A 25,687-nucleotide genomic window follows, 5' to 3' on the forward strand; every position below is an offset into this window, starting at 1 on the left:
TTAAATAGAAAATATTCACATATAGGGGAAATGTCTTAATTATTTTGACATTTTCATTCTTTTTTAAATTCGTCAAGCATTTGTTCGCTTAATTAAACCTAAAGCCTTTGTCTTCAATAATGTCATCAGTGCCTCTCTGTGAATTATAATAGGATGGAGTTTCAGGAAATGTGTGTATTCTCTTTCTTGTATCATAGAGAGGAAAGCTCAGTATTTTCATTTACATATTTTATTCATTTAATGAATATTTATCGAGTGCCCACCTTGTTTCAGGTTTGTGCCAGACTCTAGGGCTATGAAGGTCTAGAGGACAGGCATATTTTGCCCTTATTGTCCTTTTAGTTTCATAGGGGATATAGATAAATAAATGGGCAACTAAAATATAGGGAATTCTAGATACAGTGGAGGCACATAGACAGGGCACTTGAGGAATCAGGCATGGTTTCTTAATGTCTTGGCTCAAAGGAAAATATTCTTCAATCCAGGAAAGCCCAATAGAAATGTGAAAACTGAATTGGTAAAGAATGGAAAAGAAAGGTGTAGAGAGAGTGTTAGACAGTAGTGATGTATATATTAAAAAAAAACCAACAACACAAGTTTTGCTAGATCCTAGTTATTGTGTGCATGCCTGATGTTTTATGTTTGCATCAGAGTCTTAGAATGTCAAAAATACTCTTTGCTTTTCACACCCATTATCAGCAGGTTTACTGGTTCCTCTTCACCTAGATCATGTTGCATTTTAAAATCCTGCAGAAAGCTCCCGGTGGAAAGGTCTTTGAACAATAGGTGGACGTAACAATTCTATGCCATGTGTGCTGCAATTTCTAACAAAATGCAGCATGGAAAAACTGCTGCAGTGGCCTCCATTTCCTTGCTTTGGGGGGACTATTTCTCTTTCTTGCAGTTATAATCAGGTATTTATGTTCATTTAATTTATACAGATTGGGAAATTATACTATAGAGTGTGTATCGAAATTGAAATGTAAATCAGGAAATAGTTTAAAACATGAAATGATTTCTCTTGCGCTATTAACAGCATGCATTGCAAATTCATGCAAGGCAGTTGAGAATAGTATGCAGTGTGCTGTTTACCCAAGTTTCAGCTTCTGTTAGAGGATGTCTATTTTTATATATTACATCATCTCTGCTGCAGAACTCCCGTGTCCACTGGGATTTACTGTTCTTTCATTCCATTTTGAAAGAAAGCTTGTATTGATGTCATAATTGGACCCATCTTTTGGTTGCACTTGGAAATTGAAAGTAATAAGGGTGTTGTGTAGCAAGTCATGCAATATTTCAAGCAATTTATTTGTCAGAGAGACCACTGCTACTTTGTCCTGCCTCTAATTGTGAACGCTGGTGACTCTCTGTGCTTGTATATGTTTTAAATATACTTGGCTAAAATTTAGCTTTTAGTTTCAACAGCAAAGATCCTTTCATCTTAGACTGTTTCATTTCTTATGTGATTTTTTCTTCATGAGATTTTGCAGTGCTACATGCTGATTTGAAAAATGTCTCTCTTCTTTGCGAAAATCTACTTTGATATTCAGACCTATTTCCTAACAGTGCTGAATTGATCTTTTTACAATTAAGTTATCAGTAAGTTGTCTGTTTCACTGTTTGAATAACAGGTGACTAGAAATATTCTCTTTTGATTTTGAATCCAGTGTTAAAACATTATTAAGTAGAAATGCCTTTCTATTAGCTAGAAGATACTCTGGAAGAAACTCTAGGTTTGTATTCAGTGTATAGGTGTTAGGTTTAAATCACTTGTGAAAGGAAATATTTAAATTAATTATTAAAATGCCTACTATATGTTATACATAATTATGTATATAAGATCTCCCACTTCTTCTCTCAAGAAAAATTAGTCATCCATATCTCAGTAGTAAACCTTTTTTCAAACCTTTGCTACAAAACAAACAAAAAAGCAACTGATTAGGAGCAGACTTACACTTTTAAAAAATAATAGCTTTATTGAATTATAATTCACATACCATACAGTTTACCTACTTAAAGTGCATAATTCAATGGTTTTTCTTTTTTCTTTTTTTAGGTAAGAAACACATAACATTAAATTTACTATCTTAACCATTTTTAAATGTATAGTTCAGTAGTGTTAAGAATATCAGTAGTTTACTTTTGACTGACTTGAACATATGCAGTTTACATTGTACCTAATATCCTCTGTGGTTTAAATTACACAGAGGCTGAAAAATGACTAAGGTATTTTGGAAAAAAAAATAATTATAGAATCTGTTGAGTAATTGTATTAGAGCAATTTCTTATGGACTTAGTATGGGATCAAGTAGTCCTTTATTTTTCTTAGGTCTTCCTTTCTCTCAAGTGAAACATAGGTGCTAGCTGGATGTGACATGGAATTTGGAATTGCTAGCCTAGAGGAGATATGATGTGACAGTAGAGTGAGCCAATCTGAAATATGAATTGCTCCTTGGGATGACTGATTGGCAGACTAATTGAGAAGGGAAGATTTTAAGAATGAAAAAGAAAATATTCAGGTTGTCTTGATTTTTACTTAGATGTCTATGAGGATAATAATGATAATTGGTCACTTGTGGTTTTGGTACAATCCAGAAGGCATTTGCAAATGTTAGAAAATAAAGATAAATCTCAAAATAAGTTGTGACATTTTCCTTTCACTAATTATTAGTATACTTCTACTTTCTATCTATTTCTTTATACAGTTTTTAAACTGAACCTTAAAAAAGCTGAATCATCAGGAATTTTGGAATATTCAGGAAAGTTTTTGGGAAAAAAAGATCATTTTGCCATTTGTTAATTTGTGACATAAGCATGAGCATCCCAACTAACTGGGATCTAGTAGAGAGTACTTGGGCATCATTAATATTCTTGATGATATTGATGCCCTTGACAGTGGGCATTATTGACGAGCACTTGATAGCTTTGGTCTTTTTATGTCTCTTTGGTACGAACATTTTCCTAACTTTAATTAGACCGGAAGAGTATGAGCAACTAACCATTCCGCAAGCAGATTAAGGTGTTCGAGGGTTCAGCTGAAGTTGTATTTCATGTAAACACAGGATTTTGTCTTAAAGGAATCTATGGATGTTTGATAACTGTGGAATCTTTAAAAGAGCAAAAAGGCTGATTATTTTCTAGTTCATCTCTTAGAGTTGTAGTTGTCAAAGTTTTTCATTTCAGGACTCCTTTATACTATTATATATTACATAAGGGGTTTTTTTTTGGTGAAAAATAACTATATTTTACAAAACAAAAAAATTTATAAGAAGAATAATGTTGTTTTCGGGGCACCTGGGTGGCTCAGTCCTTAAGCATCTGCCTTCGGCTCAGGTCATGGTCCCAGGGTCCTGGGATTGAGCCCCACATTGGGCTCCCTGCTCAGCGGGGGGGTCTGCTTCTCCCTCTACCTCTGCCCCTCCTCCTTGCTCATGCTCTGTCTCTCAAATAAATAAATAACAAATTTTTTTTTAAGAAAATTTAGAAAAATTAAATACACTTTTAGGTGAAAGAAAGGCTTAACCTAAGCAGGTTAAATTATAGAAGAAAATTTATATGCATTTTATACTTTATCGAGCCCTGCATCGGGCTCCCTGCTCAGTGGGAAGCCTGCTTCTCCCTCTCCCGTTCTCCCTGCTTGTGTTCCCTCTCTTGCTGTGTCTCTCTGTCAAATAAATAAATAAATAAATAAAAATATAAAAAAAAATAAAGAGTAATGTTGTTTTATACTTTTGTTCAATATTTGGCCTGATAGAAGCAGCTGGATTCTCAAATGAACTTCTGTATTCAATCTGTTATGATACAGTCTTCTGATTCAAGTATATAAAGTACATGAAGAAAATCTGACCTCACACAGGTAGTTGGAAAAGGCAAGAGTATTTTAACAGCTTTTTCAAATAATCTTATTGATATACTTCACCCAAATTTGACACGTGGTCATTTCTTAAAAATTTAGTTGCAGTAAAGAATGTAAAGCTGTGTCAGTGAAATTACTCTCTTTTATTAAAGCCCATATGACTCATGTATGACTTTGTAACATCATGCATTGGTCAGTAAATTAGGCTGTCATCCAAATTTTGGTGTGTTATACAATATCAAAAAAAATCACATTTATTAATATCACCACCAGTCTCACTAAAAAAGCCTCACTTATTGGGAAGCTGTCAGGCTTATGGTGTTGGATATAAATTTTGCAAAAGTCTTAATTTTTACTTGAAAGCTAAAATTTTTATCATTGGCAAACAAAGTACTATCAGCTGTTTTCCTTGAAGTGACAAGCTCGGTTTGTTCATTTTCAAGAAAATATCTGCCAAATATCTAATTCTGAATAACCATAGTTTGTCTGTTGCTTGTTCTTTAAAATAAAAGTAGTTTTCCCAAGTGCAGGGACCCTTCTGAACAGAGTCCTTTGTGACTGCATAGGTTCCCATACCTCTGAAGCTGACCCTAACCTTGTTTCCTGTATGATTTTTCTCACTGCTTCCTTTTCCTCTTTGCTGCCTAATTCCTTTATAGATACTGGGAGAAAATGGAAAGATCCCAAGCCCCCTTTGGGTAGAATCAGAAGAATTTTAAAATGCTTTACATTAAATAATTGTATTTTTAAATGTATTAATTGTATTGGATGGTTACCAACAATCCATTTTGTAGTTACTGTAGTGATTTTATTTTTTTATTTTTTTTATTTTTTTTAAAGATTTTATTTATTTATTTGAGAGAGAGAGAATGAGAGACAGAGAGCACGAGAGGGAAGAGGGTCAGAGGGAGAAGCAGACCCCCCGCCGAGCAGGGAGCCCGATGCGGGACTCGATCCCAGGACTCCAGGATCATGACCTGAGCCGAAGGCAGTCGCTTAACCAACTGAGCCACCCAGGCGCCCACTGTAGTGATTTTAAAAGATAGACATTTTTACTTAATTTATTGAACATTTCTCATTTAGAGCTTTTTTCCCTTTAGGAATTTTATCTACTCCCCCATCCCCTCCAAAAGAAGTTAACACCCCTTCCCTATTAAGATAATTATGAGCTATTATGTGGAATTAAAAAATATTTAAAATGTTTATGTCCAATTTTGTATGGCAGTGAAAGTATAGTAATCATAACTGTAAAATGTCTGTTAGATAATATTTAAAAATGCATTTGGGGTCTTATGCCAATATCAATAAGAGTAGTTTTAGGTCCTTGTCCCCCAATACCCTCAAAAAGAAAAAATCACCATGGGTAGTTTTAACAACATTCTGTGAGTGATTCATCATTAATGTTCAAGATAATCTAATCCAATTTATTACAAATTATTCCCAGTTTGATAGTACAAAATAAACAAATAACCTAGCAATATATTTAAAACTTTTTCTTCTCAAAACTCCACTTCCTATTTTTTTAGAGTTGAATTCTTTTCTCTTTGTTATCCTCTACTTTGAGTACCTATTTTCTATCTTTTTCTACTGACTCGTTTTGTTTTGTGTCTAAATAAAGATTCTGTCTTCAATCTTTTGTTCTGCTTATGTTAATTAGTGGCTAGTTTCCTTTGTCATCACAAAGTGTGATTTACTACTGATTGTGCTCAGAGGTTCAATGTGATTCAATAATCAACTACTAAAGCAAAAATCTGACAGGATAGAGCTGCCTTTGGAAAGGGACTGAAAATGTCCTGCTCCACAGATTTCAAATTGTGGGTGGGTTTCCCTCAATGAAAGCTGAAATGTCCACATGAATATTTTATGGGGTTAGTGGTTACTATAGGTTTGTGTATTATTTCTCACATAGAGAAATGTCTCCTTTAAACAGTTGTCTCATTTTCTTCCCTACTGTATTTTTACCTTTATTGTAAATACCATGTTTTGTAGTCGTTTGAGTATAATATATTAATATCTTAGAGTTTTGGTTTTTGTTTTTAATCTTGTAAGTCCACTGGGTTGAATGGCATATATTTTTAAATTTTGGTCCAACAGATTTTTATTTTGCTTTTTGTCATTGAAAAACCTATAAAATATAAGCCATCAAGAAAAATAGGTTTTGTTGTACATTTGTTCTAAGGCAGTCTTTTAGTGAGCATTTTATATGATGAACAATACATTTTATTTAGGTCTGTCACACTGTTCAGCTGCCCAGGATGACTTCTAAAGTTAATCCCTGATTTCTTGTTTCCTAACTTACCCACTTAAGTCTTGGGGGTCAAATGTAGAATGAATAAGTGACTGCCTTGTTCTGTTTAATATTTAATTATAGATTTATGGTTATGTGTTGATACTATGAACTGCTACTTTATGGCACAACCAGGAGCTATAGTCTTCCATGAATATGATCCATCTGGCCAGTTGTGAACAATTTTAACAATTATAATAGTCTGATATATACAATTAATTATTTGAGTATTATTTAAAAATATCAGCATGGTGGTAATTGAAAATTTCAGAGTGCAACTAAAATATGATTAGGTAAAATACTCTGTTTGCCTTTTTTAGAGCTTTTAAGGAGAGGGAAAAATTAGATGTGTGGTTTGGGCTTTGTTCATTTATTTATGAGAAGGACGATTGAATGTTGTCATCTTGAGCTCATATGGTTATATATCGTAGGCTGACTTCTTTTTCAAGAGAACACTTAAAAAATTTCTCTGGTATCTAAAATATTTTCTATATTGAGACAATCTTCTATATTTAATTATTTTCCAGGCAAATTTACTTGGAAGCATTGCCTGTCTGGAATATATTTAATTACAGTAGAGGGACAGTCTCAATTCTACTCCTGATTGTGAAGTCTATTGATTAATGCTTCCATTTATAAACATTGTCATTTCTTAGATTGAAGATTATTCAAGCATTATGAAAACCTACACATTTGATATTTATTTGAAGACATTAGTTTTTTTTTTATTTTTATTTTTTGAGAGGGAAAGAGTAGGGGGGAGGGGCAAAGGGAGAGAGGGAGAGAGAATCTTAAGCAGGCTCCATGCCCAGAGCAGAGCCCGGCATGGGGCTCAGTCTCAGAACCCTGACATTATGACTTGAGCTGCAATCAAGAGTTGGACACTTAACCGACTGAGCCACCCAAGACACTGGATCTTAAAAGTGAGAGTATGTTTGTTAAAAATTAAATTCCTAAATGAGGGTCTCGATCCCAGGACCCTGGGACTATGACCTGAGCCGAAGGCAGACGCTTAACCGACTGAGCCACCCAGGTGCCCCTAGGTGTGACAATTTAGATCTACCTACATTAGCAGTTCTACACAAGGATATCTGCACAAGGATATTAATCCCAGCCATCTATACAGTATTAAGTAATGGATTGCCCAAACCTTGAGTGCAGTTGACTTTTTAGAATATCTTGGAAGGAATAAAATTTACCCTTATTGAGTCCTTATGATATATACCAGTGGCTAGGTATTATCTCATATATTTTGTCAATTAAACTTTGTAGTTCTGAACACTTAGGTGATGGTGTCTCCACTGATAGGAGATAAGCATGCTAAGGTCAAAGAGGTTAAGTTACATGTTCAATGTTTATGGTACTTAGAGTCAAACCTAGACATCTTTCTTTTCCATTCCTACTATTTAAAAAATGAACTTAACATATTTTGCTTTTATGTTACTTGAACTTTAAATTTTATCTCAAAGAGATATGTATCAAATAATTCAGCCACTTTAGATGCCTGCTATTTAAGTACCTTTAAAAGACATAGGCTAGAGCAGAGAATGTCCAATGTGAAAAATAATTACTAAATTATATTGGCAGTGATAATAGGCTTTGGTTGATTCATCAGTATTTTTGTTGCAAGCACTTTTCCTTTTCAAACCATCTCTTTCATCAATAAAGCACAGCATTTTTTCCCCTTCTTTAACCTTTAGTTTCATTCCAGTGCAGAAACGGGTTTTTACTGTTAAGTAGTACCATTTTGTCAAAGATGACTATGTAATTAATGTATTTTAAAAGTTAGTTTCACTAATATTATAACTAACAAAAGCCAAATCTTAAAGATTTTTTTTTAAGTATGACTTTTTAATGAATCAAAACAACTTATAGTTGTCTGAAAGTAGTCATAGTTTTTAGAGATGAAAAAATAAAGTCATAAAATTGTTTGCTTCTGCACCAGAAAAAACTGGAAGTTTTGGTAATATTTAAGAATATTAAAAACATATATTAAGTAATTCCAAGGGATTTAAAAAACATTTTATAAAACTGATTAGTTATGTATAATTTTTATTTTTTTTTAAATTTTTAAAAATATTTATTTATTTGACAGAGAGAGACACAGCAAGAAAGGGAACACAAGCAGGGGTAGTGGGAGAGGGAGAAGCAGGCTTCCCACTGAGCAGGGAGCCCGATGAGGGGCTCGATCCCAGGACCCTGGGATCATGACCTGAGCCGAAGGCAGACGCTTAATGACTGAGCCACCCAGGTGCCCCTCTAGTTATGTATAATTTTTAATCAATTATTGTTAACGTTAAGAAAATCATCTTTTACTTACCTTCTTCTGAACTTGGCAACTTTTAATTTATGAGCTAAGGATGTTTAAAAAATCTCTAATCTGTTGTCTAATTGGCACTATAACTTTTAAAAAGTAAGAGCATTTTAATATTTCCCCTTTAACTGCCAAAATAAGGAAGACAGAAATCTCAGAATAAAGGAATAGTTACTAGCAGGAAATCTTATTACAAGACAGATTTTTTCCATTCAATGGGTCTCTCTTTTTTTGTTCTATATCGTATCATCCCTTTTATCCCCATTTTGCTACCAGCTAATATTTGGTAATAGCTGTATTAGAGGGACACCTGGGTGGCTCAGTCAGTTAAGCATCTGCCTTCAGCTTAGGTCATGATCCCAGGGTCCTGGAATCAAGTCTGCATCGGACTCCTTGCTCAGCGGGGAGCTTGCTTCTCCTGCTGCTTGTGCTCTCTCTCTGACAAATGAATAAATAAAATCTTTAAAAAAAATAGCTGTGTTAGATAACCTTAAGAACTTGAAAGGATTTTAGGAATCTCCCAGTCAAACCACTTAATACAATTTATTTTTCTCTATAGAATCACTGACATTCAGCCTCTGCTGTAAGATTTTTAATTACAACTAGCACTGATATTTGCAAGATAGTCCTTACATAATGTGTCAAAATTGTACCCTAATGCCTAGTACAAAGTAAGGGTTTAGTAAATCATAACAGTTATTATTTATTTTAGGGAAGGGATAATTATGAAGAAACTTTTCCTTATGTTTAGCTGAAATCTGCTTCTCTATAATTTTAGTTCATGGTTCTAGATTTCTTCTAAAGCAACACAAATGAATATTCATATTCCATTTTCATATAACTATGCTTCAGATAAAGAGATCCTACTGCACTAAGACTCTTTTCTAGGTTAAACATTCCTAACTTCTGGTACTTTCCTAAACACCTTATCTAGGTTTTCTGCTTTTAGTACAACAGTTACTCATTATTCTCCTAGGTTATGATGTCTAGAACTGGTTGCTACCACTTACATAAGGTCCTGCAGTACCCTACAGTGTAGATTATAGCAGAACTTTGTCTTCCTTGCTCTGGACATTATATGTCTGATGACGTAACCCATAATTATATGAGAGTTGTAAGGTATTGTGTATTGGCTCATATGGAGCTTTTAGCCAGTTCAATTTTATAGATAATTCTTCCCACCTCCTCCCATCCCTGTGAATTGTTCTTCCAGTCTGATATCCCTTATATTGTAATTGTGCAAGTGACATTTTGATAGTACACATGTAGATGTTTATATTTATCCTTGTTAAATTTAAATTTTCTGGTTTTAGCCTACTCCTTTCACCTGTCAAATTATTTAAAACACCTAATTTTGTTGGTAAACAAATTGGACATCTTTTATGGTTATACAATTATCCTGTGTCTGTTTCATCATCTTAAAGCTGGTATAATAATACTTCACAGGGTAGTTTGGAAAAGTTTAAATGGAATCACTTATGCATTCATTCTTTTTTGAGTAATTACAGTGTGTTAAGCGTAAGAGATAAAGCATAATTTGTCATTAACAATACCAAATAAATAATATATATGGCCCCTGCCTTCAGCTAACTGACATTCCAGTTTGTGATCAATAGTCCCCTTTTTGTTCAATAAAAATGGAGGGGTAATTAACAATTCATGTGCTCATTTAAATATATTAATTATAAGGGAATATGTTACATGGCAAATTAGTAATAAAGGTAATAATTGCTATGGAATTTGGAGGGTTGCTTTGTGAAATACTGTAGTAGGGAGCCCATATTGAGTACCAGTGTATAAGGACTTCACCTCTATAACTGAGCATTTCAAGATGAAGTCTGGAATTTTCTTAAAATAGGTTCTAGGAAATGAAATAAGCTTTGTTAAATAAGCTATTAAAGTCTATTCATTTTTTGAATAAATGCATTGGAAAAGCCCCATTCTTGATGTTGGAATTTCTCACTGACTTACAGGCTACTTTATTTTTTTTTTTCTGCATGTGTCCCATCTCATGTTATCTTTTAATCTTTCTCTTCTAACATGCATCATGTAAATATTGGGCATATTTATTATGGCTAGGTTACTATGTTAATTTTCCAATTATCAATCAAAAGTATCACAAACAGGATAAGTCAGGAACTTTTTTTTATTAAAGAAAGAAATAGCCTATAAAAGCCACCCCAAAACTGCTAGAACTGATAAATGAATTCCAATAAAAGGTTACAAAATCAATCTACAGAAATTTGTTGCATTTCTATACACCAATAATGAAGCAGCAGAAAGAGAAGTTAAGGAAACAATCCCATTTACAATTGCACCAAAATAATAGGATACCTAAGAATAAACCTAACCAAAGAGGTGAAAGACCTGTCTCTGAAAACTATAAAACACTGATGAAAGAAATTCAAGATGACACAAAGAAATGGAAAGACATTCCATGCTTATGGATTAGAAGAACAAATATTGTTAAAATGTCTATACTACCGAAAGCAATCTACATGTTCAGTGCAATCCCTATCAAAATACCAAAAGCATTTTTCACAGAACTAGAACAAACAATCCTAAAATTTGTATGGAACCACAAAAGACCCTGAATAGCCAAAGCAATCTTGAAAAAGAAAAGAAAAGCTGGAGGCATCACAATTCCAGACTTCAACTTATATTACAAAGCAGTGGTAATCAAAACAGTATAGTACTGGCACAAAAATAGACACATAGGTCAATGGAACAGAACAGAAAACCCAGAAATAAACCCACAATTATATGGTCAATTAATCTTTGACAAAGCAGGAAAGAATATCCAATGGGAAAAAGACAGTTTTTCAACAAATGGTATTGGAAAACTGGACAGCAACATGCAAAAGGAAGAAACTGAGCCACTTTCTTACACCATATATAAAAATGAATTCAGAAGAATGGAAGACCTAAATGTGAGACCTGAAACCATCAAAATCCTAGAAGAGAGCATAAGACAGTAACTTCTCTGACCTTAGAGACTTTTTTCTAGTTAGGTCCTCTGAGGCAAGGGAAACAAAAGCAAAAATAAACTATTGGGACTATATCAAAATAAAAAGCTTCTGCACAGCAAAGGACGCAAAGAACAAAACTAAGAGGCAACCTCTGGAATGGGAGAAGATATTTGCAAGTGACATATCTAAAAAAGATTAGTGTCCAAAATATATAAAGAGCTTATAAAAAAAAATGGACAGAAGACATGAACAGACATTTTTCCAAAGAAAACATACATATGGCAACAAGCACATGAAAAGATGCTCAATATCACTAATCATCAGGGTAATGCAAATCAACACTACAATGACATATCACCTTACACCTGTCAAGAATGGCTAAAATCAACAACACAAAAAACAACAGGTGTTAACAAGGATGTGGGGAAAGGGGAACCCTCATGCACTATTGGTGGGAATGCAAACTGGTACAGCCACTCTGGAAAACAGTATGGAGGTTCCTCAGAAAGTTTAAAATAGAACTACTTACTCTGTGATCCAGCAATTGCACTACTGGGTATTTACCCAAAGAATACAAAAACAACAATTCAGAGGGATACATACATCCCTATGTTTATAACGGTGTTATTTACAATAGCCAAGATATCGAAGCAGCCCAACTGTCCATCCATTGATGAATGTATAAAGAAGTAGTGTATATATACACATAATATATATAATGGAATGTTATTCAGCCATCAAAAAGAATAAAATCTTGCCATTTTCAATGACATGGATGGAGTTAGAGAGTATAATGCTAAGCGAAATAAGTCAGAGAAAGACAAATGCCATATGATTTCACTCATATGTGGATTTAAAAAATAAATGAGGAAAGGGAAAAAGAGAATGAGAGAGAGAGAGAGAGAGGGAGGGAGGGAGGGAGGGAGAGAAACCGAGAAACAGACTCTTAACTATAGAGAACAAACTGATGGTACCAGAGGGGAGGTGGGTGGGGGGATGGGTGAAATAGGTGATGGGGATTTAGGAGTGCACTTGTCATGATGGGCACCAGGTGATTAAAATAAGAAAAAGAGAAAAAAGAAGTTGAGAAGAAAAAAGAAAAGAGCCTAAAGGTTTCTTTGGAACCTGTCTTTGAACTATATCTGGGTGAAAGTTTTGGACTCTTAGTTTGGTCTTTCTGATACTAAGTGTTAATTGAAGTAACAGGTTCCCAGTATTTGTGAAACCTGTATTTAAATTCAGCTCAGTACTTACTCAACAATTATCATGTGTCAGGCATTGTGTTGGTATCTTTCATGTATTTCATAACTAAATTATTTTTTTAATTTTTTAATTTAAAAATTATTTTTAATAATGAACTGAAGTACCATTTTTATTTGGTCAAAGTAGAAAAAAGTAAAATTGTCTACGAAAGCTTTAGGAAGATGAACGTGGAAGATGTGTCTGAGGTATACTCAGGGATGGATAGAATAGATTATGTGAAATATAGGATTGAGTTATGGTATAAAGAATCTTTAGATAATCAACTTTTCCTTTGAAATTGTAGTACTGATGGGGGGGATATATTGGGTTTAGGAAGAGAAGAAAAACTTCTGACCATACCTCCTACGATAATTTTATTTTGTGTTGGCTTAGTGCTTAATTCGTTTGGCATATCCATAGGGAAAACAGCATTTTAAAATGTCATTTCTTTGGTGAACAATAAAATATTAGAAATGAGATTTGTAAAATTTCTTGTTTCTGGATATCAAAGAGTAAACTCTTTTACCTTCTCCCACAGAATCTCTCCAAAACTCTAAAGTTTTTCCTCTCAGGTAGGGGGAATAGGGAGGAAATCTATATATAGTGGATAAGCTAAGTAAATGATATTAGAGACCTGGAGTTTTATTTTGTATTCTTCCAAACTACCAAACCTATAATTTTATACAGTTTATTTTCTATGAAAGATGAATAAATTATTTTATTGCTTTCCTTGACTTATGATCAAGCTTAATTAAAATATTTGTAAAGCACATTGAGATCTATGGATAAATAGTATAGATATTATAAATAAATAAGCATAATAATTCTAAATGTGGTTAATAATTACTGAGAACAGTCCATTTTTTCTCAGTTTCATAGTAATTAAAAATCAAACACAATAGGTGGAAAAAATATGAATGAATACAATGACATTAAATTTAGCATGGAAAGGCCTTACATAAGTAATTTCCTGAACTATGAATGTAATCTCTGTCTTTTGGATCATTGTTACCAATAAGTTGGAAGTTATTAGATGTTCTTGACACAAGACAGAAGGTTGTTACATGGTCCTTTTTCTGGCTGGATCTATTTAATGCTACTTGCCAAATTTAGATGGTTAAGGAATGAAGCAAATAAAACTCAAATTAAGGCTACTTCAAGGTGAGTATAAGTTCTTGTTTGTATAAAATCTGTAATAGGATTCTCTTAAATCTTCAGGTTATATTTTATTCCTCAAGCAGTGTTTGGCATATTATAGCCTGGCATAATTGTGTTTCAATGCACAAGGTAGTAGGAATAGTAAAATTTCAGTATAACAGTCATGAGTTTTAAGATATGTAGGTTGTAGGCATGGAGCCAGATTGTGAGAGAAATCACACCAAGTCTCAGCACAGAAAAGCAACGGTGCCTGAGGATGTGTGATTTTCTGACATCACCTATCAGGTTTTCCCATTTAGTTTCCTTCTTGAGAGAAGTGACACATTTTCCCAGAGAGGCAAGCAATGGCAGACCTTCACATGTAAGGTCAGACATCATCAGCATGGGGCTAATTTGACTTAAACTTGGAGGAGAGTTTTTGTCACATGGACACATGGACATGTGGGACATGGGCTAGATGGATGGAAGTTGTAGAACTTGATTATTTAGTTCTTGGGTTGCCGTTAACTGTGGGGTGTGTGTGTGTGTGTGTGTGTGTGTGTGTGTGTGTGGTAAAATATACACGACATTTAAACTTACCATTTTAACCATTTTTAAGTGTATATAGTTCAGTGGTATTAAGTACATTCCCATTGTTTCACAGCCATCGCCACCACCCATCTCCAGAATTTTTGCATCCTCCCAAGCTGAAGCTCCATATTCATTACACAATAACTCCTTCTTAGCCCCTTACCCCAGCCCCTGGCAACCACCATTCTCCTTTTGGTCTATGAATTTAACTACTAGTCTAGATACTTCATGTAAGTGGAATCCTACAGTGTTTTGTCTTTTTGTGGCTGGGTTTTTTTCACTTAACATAGCGTCTTCCAGGTTTATTCTTGTAACTTGTAACAGAATTTTATTTCTTTTAAAGACTGAGTAATATCCCATTGTAGGTGTATACTACATTTTATTTACATGTTCATTTATAGATGGACACTTGACTTGGATTGCTTCTACCTTTTGATACTGTGTACTTTTTAAAAAACTATTTTTTTTAGAGCAGTTTAGATTTACAATAAAATTGGGAGAAAGGTACAGAGATTTCTCATACATCTCCCACCCCCACACATGCATAGCCTCCCCCATTATCAACGTCACTCACCAGAATGGTCCATTTTTAAACTCTCAGTATGAACCAAATTGACACATCACATTTACCCAAAGTCCATAGTTTACCTGAGGGTTCACTCTTGATGTTGTACATTCAGTGGGTTTGGACGAATGTACAAAGACATATTATCCTTCAACATAATATCATACTGAGTATTTTCTTTGTTCTAAAAATCTTCTGTGCTCTACCTATTCATCACCCCTGGCAACCACTGATCTTTTTATTGCCTCCATAGTTTTGCCTTTTCCAGAATGTCATATAGTTGGAATCATACAGTATTCAGCCTTTTCAGATTGGCTTCCTTCACTTAGTAATATGCATTTAAGTTTCCTTCATGTTTTTACACGGTTTGATAGCTCATTTCTTTTTAGTGCTGAATAATACTCCATTGTCTTGGTGTACTACCATTTATTTATCCGTTCAAGATTTTGTCAATTTTGAATAAAGCTGTTTTAAACATCTGTGTGTAGTTTTTTATGTAGACATAAGTTTTTATTTATTTTTTTAAAGATTTTATTTGTTTATGTGAGAGAGAGCAGAGTGAGAGAGAGAGCACAAGCTGGGGGGAGGAGCAGAGGGAGAGGGAGAAGGAGATTCCCTGCTGAGCAGGGAGCCTAATGCGGGGCTCAATCCCAGGACTTCGGGATCATGACCTGAGCTGAAGGCAGACGCTTGCTTAACTGACTGAGCCACCCAGGTGCCCTGACATAAGTCTTTAACTCCTTTGAGTAAATATCAAGGAGTGTGATTGTTGGATCACATTATAAGTATGTTTAGTTTCGTAAGAAACCACCGCACTATCTTCCAAAGTGGCTGTACCATTTTGCCTTCCTACCAGCAATGAGTGAAGTTCCCATTGCTCCACATCCTCACCAGCATTTGGTGTTGTCAGTGTTTTGAATTTTGACCATTCTAATAGGTATGTGGTGGTATCTCACTCTTGTTTTAATTTGCATTTCCCTGATGACATATGATGTGGAGCATCTTTTCATATGCTTATTTTCCATTTGTATATCTTCTTTGGTGAGGTGTCTTTTAAGGTCTTTGGCCCGTTCATCAAGTTTTGTCTTACTCTTGGGTTTTAAGAGTTCTTTGTGTATTTTGGATAAGAGTTCTTTATCAGATGTGTCTTTTGCAAATATTTATTCCTGATCTGTGACTTGTCTTCTAATTTTCTGTTTTTTACAGAGCAGAAGTTGTTCATTTTAATGAATTCTAGCTTAACAATTATTTCTTTCATGGATTGTGTTTTGGTGTTGTATCTAAAAAGGTATCACCATACCCAACTTTATCTAGGTTTTCTCCTGTTATTTTGTAGGAGTTTTATAATTTTGCATTTTACATTTAGGTCTGTGATAATGTTGAATTAATTTTTGTGAAGGGCATAAAGTCTGTGTCTAGATTTATTGAGTTATTGCATGTGGATGTCCAGTTGTTCCAGCACCCATTTGTTGGAGAGACTATCTCTGCTGTATTATATTGCCCTTGCTCCTTTGTCAAAGATCAGTGCCATTTACTTTTAAATCATTCATTTGTTTATGGTAGAAAAGCATTTGGGATTTTGATAAGAACTAGTTTACAAGATCAAATATGGTTTTGCTAATGTCCATTCCTGATCACTGAAGATTTTACTCATTCAGAAAAGGTGAGAGCCTATGATGCGTACCACGCTAGGGGCTGCAGGTGCAGTGACTGTACACAAACATGTGCCAGCCAGCACAGAGATTAAGTGTAGCAGGGGAAGTAGACACTAACTACTTAAGTAATTCCATGATTAAATGCAAAATTAGAACTGTAATAAGCATTATAGGGAAGTGATACACAATATCTTGATAAATTTGAGGGCATTTCACCAGTGGTTTTTAGGGGTGGAATAAGAATCAATCAGGAAAAGGAGGGTGAAGGAATGTTGTAGGCAGAGGAAACCATGTGTAGAAAGGCCTTTTTGCTCATGCAAGGAAACGAGCAGCCCAGGTGACCTGGAGGGCATGAGCATGGTATAACTCATAAAAACATATACAAATCTTGCACACTGTAATAGGAGTTTTAGTCTGTATGCTGAGAGCAATGGGAAGCCTTTGATATGTTTTAATTTAAAAAAGGGCTCAATAGATTAGGTTGAAGTGACCAGACTTTAGTTTTTAAAAGATCTCAGGAGGAGTATGTTAAATGGAGAAGGGTGGGTGAGGGAAAAATTGAATCCAGACAGTTCAATAAAGAGACTTTTGCAATTTTTATGGCAAAAAGTAATGAGTGGGATGATAGCAGCAGAAATGAATAGAAATTTAAATTTGAGAAAAGGTAGAGAATTTAATTAATGGGATATTGTGATGGATTGGGCATGGAGAAGGGTGTTAAGGATAACTCGTAGATTTATAAATTATACAACAGGACCATGATGGTCCTTTATTGAAGAAGTGCATGGGATGAGGAAATGGTGGAAGCCAAAACTAGGTAATTCTTGAGAAATTTGGTTGTGAAGTGGGTTCGTGTGAAGACATTAGACTGTAGCCATGGGAAAATGTAGGGTCTGAAGAAGGTTCTGTTCTTTGTTTTGTTTTTGAGATGTGAGAGACCTGAACATATTTAAAAGCCAGTGAAGAGACCTGCTAGTTGTGGGGGAGAGGTGGAATATATGTGGGAAAGAAGGGATAGTGGATAATATAATAAGTCTGTGAAAGGGGTATACTGGGGATGGGCAGGAGAGAAGGATCTAAAATAGTCATGGGCAGAGAAAACAATCCAAAATAGTCATGTGGAGGGAATGGTTGCCTTTAGATACTGAGAGGGGAAAAGAAAAGAAAATAGTATGGGTGCAGTTTTAAGTAGACAAGAAACACAAATCAGCAAGCACTGACAATTCCAAAGTCAGTTATTAAAGTTGCTAGATTTTCCATATCTATTTTCTATTATGTATGCCATTTATAGACAGTCTTGACAAGAGAAATTGACCAGTACTTTAGAGTTAAAATGTCCTTATTCTTTGTCAGCTATAATGCTGTCTTTCAAATAACCTGCTAATCCAGATGAAATTAAGAGTTTATGGTAGAATAACATATCCTCATTAAATTTAAACTCTCTACCTCTAAAAGTTTGATTTTTTTTTAAATTGTGAGTGTGTTTATTTTGTTATTATTTGCAATGTGCTGTGTGCGTCATGCGTGTGTGTGTGTGTGTGTGTGTGTGTGTGTGTATGGGTGTTTGTGAAAATCACATCTAAATTTATATAAAGCTGTTAAATGTGCATTTTGTAAATTTTTGATAGATACTTGCTTCCTGTAGCACAGTAATGTTTGAGGGTGGGGAAGAGGTCACATCCATTCTCTTATCTTCAGATTGGTGAAAAATCATGTTTTAGTTCAAAGCTGTTCAAGTAAGTCCTTGCTCCGTTTTCCCACCCTGTCTTCAGTGATATTATTTGGAGTCAGCAATCAATGGATTCCATCCCTCTGAGACTTGCTTAACCTACAGCCGCTGATATAATACAGGCAAGAGCTTGTTACTTTATCTGAATTGTCCATCGCTACCTTAATGAGTGAAATGGTTAAGTAGAGGAGGGGGCGAGTCTTAAGGAATGTGTGTACCATTTGAGCTGAATATCTCAGTGTATGTAGAGAGAGGGAGGGTGAGAGAGAAATCCACTTACATCACTAGAACTGCATTGAGTGTGAGCCTTGCAGGTTAAGAGACAGACTACAGTGTCTTGCTTTCTGCAGGAAGCAGCAATGCCGTTTGTTCCCTAAGAGGAATTTTTTATTTAGAAAAGGAAGCTTTCTCTCTACCCAGGAAATGGCTTTCCTTGTGCGTTGCTATGCCAACTGCCTGCAGCCATGGTCCTCCAAAGTAAGCACAATAATGTAATTATATTGGTGTATTGCATTCAGACTCATGATTCTCGAGATTGTGTGTGTGCATGTGTTGTGTTTCTGTTAGTGACTCTCTTGCTAGCAGTCATGCTTGTGTTGACTGTGAGGGACAGACATCATTAAATTAAATGTCCATCAGTGTCATGCTGCTAAGATTAATTGTGCAAACTTGGTTAGTGGAGTGGGACAGAGATCACTGGTCACCACTCTGTCAGCATCATTAGCAGCTAGGGAGGAGGTCCTGATTCACATGCTCTGTCCTGATTTTTTTCTTTCTTTCTTTTCCTTTTTTCTTTTTTTCTTGGTTGGAGGGGTCCGTATGTGTGATTGCAAATGAAACAAGAGTACTAACAATGCTTGGTTGAATGCTAGAGACTGGTTCTTATACCACCCTGACTAATATAATTCTGTATTAAGCCTTTTTGAGGGGAGTCTGTGTGCAGTCAGCCATTTTAGCTTTTTTTTTTTTCTTCTTTTCTTTTGCCTCTTGCTCTTCAATCTCAGAAATGATCTTGTTCTCTTGGAAGACTGAGAGCTGTATAAGGTTTCCTCTGTCTTGTCATAGCCTAAGATGGTTAGAGTTTCAGTGTTATAAAAATGGAGACGAACACCGTTGTTCGGATTCCTTTTCTGGTCTACAAGTGTGAGGGGTTTTTTAAGCTCACCAGTAGTGACACTTTCAGCTGCAGCTTGGTTTCCTCCTCTCTTTTTTTTTTTTTTTTCCTTTTTCTTTTTTAATTTAATGCTGTAGAGGGTGACTTGCCATCCATGAGAGATTGGTACATGATGTGTAAATTCAGTTCAGCATATGTTTCTTCATTATGAAACCACTAGCAATCCCAGCTAACCATGGAGTTATGGGCCAGCAGGAGAAACATTCAGTAAGTATCGCAAATGCTGCTTGTGCTTCAAAAGCACGTCAGAGAGAATTGCTTTAAAATGGGAATTATTGCTGCTTCTGTTCAGGGAAAACAGGTTTTTTAGAGGGTGTGACATAGTGTGCTTGGAGGAGGGAGGGTAAGTTACGACTGGCTCGTGCTTCCAATTTTGTTGTAATTTTTAAAAATTTTAAATAAGATCAACAATTCATTTAAGACAAAATATTGCCTTAAATTTCTGTCATCAGAAATGAGAACTAGACAATTCAGCTTTAAGACTCAGAGAGTTTTTTTAAAAATGTTTTTTATAGTTGAATTTAATGAGAGATCACGAAAAGGATTATTGGGAACAGACGTCTGTGGTAAGGAATTCACATGTAGGTTTGAGGGAGGGAGGGAGAGCTCTGGGTATTGATTTGGTAATAAAACGTTTGGTCAGTGGGACTCATCTGACTTCTTAACGTGCATTAATAGGTGATAAAAACAGAGAATAATTTTTTTAATGCCACAAGTATTGCTTCTTTATAATTGATCCCATGAGTCAGCTATGCATTTGTCATGCTGAAATCCCACAGGCAGCTACTGCTGTTTGTGGGAAACACTTTTCTATGGTTAACACCAAGTCTGAGCCTCCTGTTTCAGGAATGGGAGTTCTCAGAGTGCTACTTTTATGTCACCGTGTTGGAAGTTTTCTGCCATCACACGAAGTCATATTTTTATCTCTCTCTCTCTCTCTCTCTATTTTTTAAATTCCCCAAATGAAAATGTATAAATTTAGGCGGCTTATAGAGTAGTCTAAAGTATTTTTGAATTGCCTATTTTTACACCCTAGCATATAGAAAGTATTCTATTAGGGTGTAGGAATTATCTTTTATGTATTCTAAAAAGGATAATATGTTAAACTGCAAAAATGGAGATAGATCGCTAAGGCTTTGAAAATTTATAGAGAGGCGGCCATGAATTTAGAATATTTAGATGCTTAGGTTTATGGGTATAGATTGGTTTTGTTCATCCTTATGAACAAAATTGTAAATTAAATCCAAGAGATTTTCGTTGAGGAAGTGACTCTGAAGGTACCATCTCACTTTTTCCAGTGAACCACAGGGTGCTCTTAGGGCAGTATCTGTGGTGGAAACATGTTATGATGCTGTGCTTAGAGCCCAGCCCCTTCCTAATGAGATCCTAATGGTACCTCACTAATTAAATCTCTTCGGGCCAGATCCAGGAAAAGACCAGCCTTATACTTAATTTCACTAATAGGAAAGGTTGTTACAGAAAAGTTCTACTGTAGTTTGATTTTCTTAACAGGGCCTTCGAAATTAAGCTCCTCTGTAGTCATGGTCCCTCCAGGTAAAAGTGAGAATATTACTTAAGACTACTTGAGGAACCTTCGAAGGAAAGTTTAAACTACAGGTTCCTTGTCTACCTTTTTCATATAACCTTTCTCAAAATGGAGAGAGGGGGTATTTAAATTAATAATATCATTTTAGTGAACAAGGAAAATTGTTAAAATTATTTACTGGTGGTGGCGGTGGGTGGAGTATTACTAGATTTGTGACAACAAGATCACTTGGGACAGATAACACCAAATAGTGGGTAAGCTGCGGCACCTAGTATACTATTCTGTAAGCATGTTTGTTTCTTGACAAGTGCTTTATGTATATATTTTACTGAAATTTAGGGTAACACCATGACAAAAATCACTGCAGCCATAAAATAGCCTTGAACCAAGCAATTTCTAAAAAACATGTGAGTGGTATTTCCCATGATACTTTTACAAGTTGGAATACTAGAACTGGCCATCGTAGATCATCATGTGCAGCAGAGCTGGTAGCCTATGGTGTCAAGATCTTGCTATGAGTTTTTTGGTTATCTAGGCTTTGCTGTGTAATGAGCAGACCTTTAAGATTTTAATGATTTATAAGGAGTTGAATAGGAGAATAATTACTCTGGCTCTCACATAACAGGTGATTCAGTAAACTGTTGAGCAAAAATGAGTGAGAATGCCCCTCTTTTGACCTATGAGGCTTTATGAGAATAATGTCAGAGCTCATTTTAAATGAGAAAAATCTAGTAAATTCATATATACTTCCGTTTTTGCTTCTACAAAAGTTGCAGCTTTTTTTTCTTATTATGTTAATTACCATGCATTACATCATTAGTTTTTGATGTAGTGTTCCATGGTTCATTGTTTGCATATAACACCCAGTGCTCCATGCAGAACATGCCCTCCTTAATACCCATCACCAGGCTAACCCATCCCCCCACCCCCTCCCCTCCAGGGCCCTCAGTTTGTTTCTCAGAGTCCATATTCTCTCATGGTTCATCTCCCCCTCCGATTTCCCCCCCTTCATTTTTCCCTTCCTACTATCTTTTTTTTTTTAAACATATATTATTTGTTTCAGAGGTACAGTCTGTGATTGATCAGTCTTACACAATTCACAGTGCTCACCATGGCACATACCCTCCCCAGTGTCCATCACCCAGCCACCCCATCCCTCTCACCCCCACCACTCCAGCAACCCTCAGTTTGTTTCCTGAGATTAAGAATTCCTCATATCAGTGAGATCATATGATACATGTCTTTCTCTGATTGACATATTTCTCTTAGCATAACACCCTCCAGTTCTATCCACGTCGTTGCAAATGGCAAGATTTCATTCCTTTTGATGGCTGCATAATGTTCCATTGTATACGTATACACCACATCTTCTTAGGGTTGCGGCTCGTTAAGTGGCTTCAAGTGGCTTCGCTTCTTTGACAATAGAAGGCAGTGAGAAACTAAAAAGCAAAAATGTTAAATTGGGCGCTTTTAAAAGAGCTGTGATTGGGCACCAGTAGTAAACTCACTTATTCTACTTTGTCAGGATTTTTCAGATCTTATGGGCTTTTATTCTTTATTTCTGGCTAACCCAGCGCATATCTCAGTTCCTGGCACATAGTAGGTGCACAATAAGTACTGTTGAATTTGTCATTTAATTGTATTTTTGGATTAATGAAGTCTCATTTAACCCTCTAAACAAGTAAATTTCATATATTTTATTACATCTCCTCCCTGTCCCAGTTCTAGATAGTCGGTTGATAACACTGAGATGAATACCTGTTGTGTCACCGACAGTGTACCCGGCACTGGGCTGTGTCCTTACAGTCATCTAGTGCCTTCAGTTAGTCTTCAGAGGGATCTTCTGGTTTTGTGAATTTTGAAAATAAGATACATTTTAAAAATGTGTGATAAAACTGCTTTTCCAAAAGACTACTGTTGAGCACTAGTTGAACGGACTGTGAATAGATATTTCATGAAAAAAGTTTTGAAAGCTCAGTAAGTTGGGGAAAGCCTTAGGGTGGCATTAAAGGCATCATTACTCTGTTTACCAACTGTTTTTTAACCTCCTCTCCCGTTTTTGCCTGCCTCGGGTTATCTAACGGGAAGGGTGTTCCTTGAGCATTCTTTTAAAAATTCCGCGCTATACGATAACTTTGAATCGTTGCAGATTTTTAAATGAATTACTTAAAATAAATCAACTTGATACTGTGAAACCAATAATCGCTTTTCCAGTTGTGCATTTTTTCTAGAAATTACTGGTATAAGTAGTGGGCTGTACTTAGAGTAGATAAAACCTCAGTCATGATTGAATTATAATTTTAAAAAGTGGTGTACATAAGAAAACGCTTTACTTAAATGCTTGGAATAAATCATAATAGCTGTTGTTTATTGAGCACTTATTGTATGACAGGGACTGTATATTATCTGACTTAATTATTACAACAACCCATTAAAGAAAGGTGTATCGTCACCTTTTTAGAGGTAATGAAACTGAGGCTTAGCAGGACAAAAATAAACTTTTCCAACATCTAGTAAGTGGTGGAGCCGTCATGGGCCAGGTTTGTCTGGTTTCGTAGCCCTGCTTTAACCACAAACCTATACTACTTCTCCTTATGGAGCCAAATTTGGAGTACATTAGGTGTGTAGACTGCATCATTATGAGAGCTGGTATTAATCAGTGGAATACATAACTTGAAAAAAATGCTTGCTTTTCTCCTGCTACTCTTTTTCCTGGTGTTTGTGACATTCCAAGCACTGTCAACATAAAAAAGCAACAATGTCATGATCAAAATTATTGTATAAAACTTCCATAAAAGTAGTTTTATAAAGCTACTTATTGCTTTGTGCAATTTTGATGTTATCTTGAGACTTGAGTTGGGATGATCAGGAATAGATGGAATTTAGCTCAGTTCCTTCCTCTTTCTGCTTTTCTGTGTTTGGCCTTATCGCACACATACCTTTTTATTTTTGCTGCTTGACTCTGTAAACATAACCTTCATGCCTCAACTTCCGCTGTTCCCTTTGTAACTTGTGACAGCCTGACCTTGGCCACTTGTGCTTCATTGGAAGCACTGAGTCTTGCTGTTTCTTCTACCCTGTTTGTGCTTTAATGAAATCTGCATCTATCATGGAAGCCAACTTGAATTCGTGATCACCTCTCAGAAGTCCATACTGGTCATGGTTCGTTTGTAGCCATAAATATAAATTTCATTATTTCATTAGCCCTAACCAAGAAGGGTATAATGTAGCTTAACCATACGTCTAAATTCCTGTTGGTCACTAAAGCCCCCTGTAATCTACCTTCTCTTCCTTATGAACATATTTCCCCCCCAATTATAACTTTTTTATTTAGGACAAGATGATCTGATTACAGACCCTTCAGATTCATTTTCTTTTCCTGTTTCTCAGAATGCAATGCTCTTTGCTTGACTTTCACTTGCTCCTTGTCTCTTCATATTCATCTCTGCTTTTTCTGAGCAATGATTTAGTGGCACCTAATATGTAATGCTTAATTTTATTTATTCTTCTAACCAGTGCTTGTAAATTGGTTTATTTACAGTTAGATGAGAGATCATATCTTGAATTAATTCTTCACCTTCCTTATACCATGTATTAAGGATGTAGTTGCAATTCGGAATTGTTAACTGTTAAAAGTACAGTATAGAGAAGGAAGAATAACAGGTGAGGGTCCGAGGCAGGAAGATATAGAAGCATATGAGGAATCAGAAGGTTAGGAAAATCAATGAGATCATCACTGTTGGAATGGATTATATTAGAGAGTAGGTCAATACAGGTGATGGAGAGGAAGATATTAGGATACCTGACAAATAATGACTATAATTTGAAGATCCAGCAAAGGAGTGTGACCTCCTCTTCATCTCCACCTCCCAAAGCACCCCCTCTATCTTTAACTAAAATAGATTTAAGAAAAGTCAATTTTTAAGAAATTACTTTTTTCCTACCATGGCAATTTGACCTTGTCTGTAAACACTGAGTAGAGTATCTCTTTAATATAATTTGATTGATACATTTTCCTTAGCAATGTAGAAAATAGCATTAAGATTAATTATGGATGTTAGGTTATGCATCTTTTGGGTTAAGATTCCACCTTTTCTTTATCTGATCTTTTTTTCATCTGTTATAACAGATATATTTCCTGAGATGAAATAAACTCATCTCTTGGGGAGGTTTTTCACTGTGCTAGCTAGCAAAGAGGCCTGAGAGGAAGCAATATCCTATTGTTTTATTCAAGGACAAGGTCATCTTGTCTTGGATTTGGGCCAAGAAACCCTAGCAACAAATAATAGATCTTTTTACCCTGTTAGAAGTGAAGAAATCTATTTTAGAAACTTGCAGTGTATTGCAAGCACTACTTATATGTGTGATATTGAAAAAAGCTCTGTCTCATTGTGGAATATATTAAAGAAAAATCCTTACTTTTAGTCAAGAGAAGAACCATACTTCCCATCCTTGCTTTTAAATATTGTTTAATAATTTAATAACGGTCCATTTAAAAATAGACTGTATAAAAAGTAAATCAATTAAGATTAGTGAAAAGAGAATGATCAACTTAAAAAAAAAAAGAAGAGAATGTTTAAAATGCATCATTAGAAGCTCAATTATTTCTTCTCCTTTAACTG

General features: G+C 35.3%; 1 protein-coding gene across 17 annotated transcripts in view; it reads left to right on the forward strand.

Annotated features, from left to right (window-relative positions):
* The window catches only part of RAPGEF2 (Rap guanine nucleotide exchange factor 2), a 234,884-nt gene that overhangs the window by 128,992 nt on the left and 80,205 nt on the right, over positions 1-25,687 (forward strand). For 2 of the 17 annotated variants that reach the window (XM_078069384.1, XM_078069386.1), the window contains exons 1-2: positions 18,686-18,822; positions 19,597-19,726. The exons of 12 other annotated variants lie outside the window; for them this stretch is intronic. In XM_078069384.1, coding sequence (XP_077925510.1) covers positions 19,667-19,726 — 60 coding nt within the window. In that variant the 5' untranslated portion in view covers positions 18,686-18,822; positions 19,597-19,666. Of the gene's footprint in view, positions 1-18,665; positions 18,823-19,596; positions 19,727-25,687 lie in introns of those variants that run through there. 3 more of the 17 variants (XM_078069387.1, XM_078069383.1, XM_078069385.1) reach the window with 3 other exon arrangements.

This window comes from Halichoerus grypus, chromosome 3 (genome assembly GCF_964656455.1).
Source record: "Halichoerus grypus chromosome 3, mHalGry1.hap1.1, whole genome shotgun sequence".
Lineage (NCBI taxonomy): Eukaryota > Metazoa > Chordata > Mammalia > Carnivora > Phocidae > Halichoerus > Halichoerus grypus.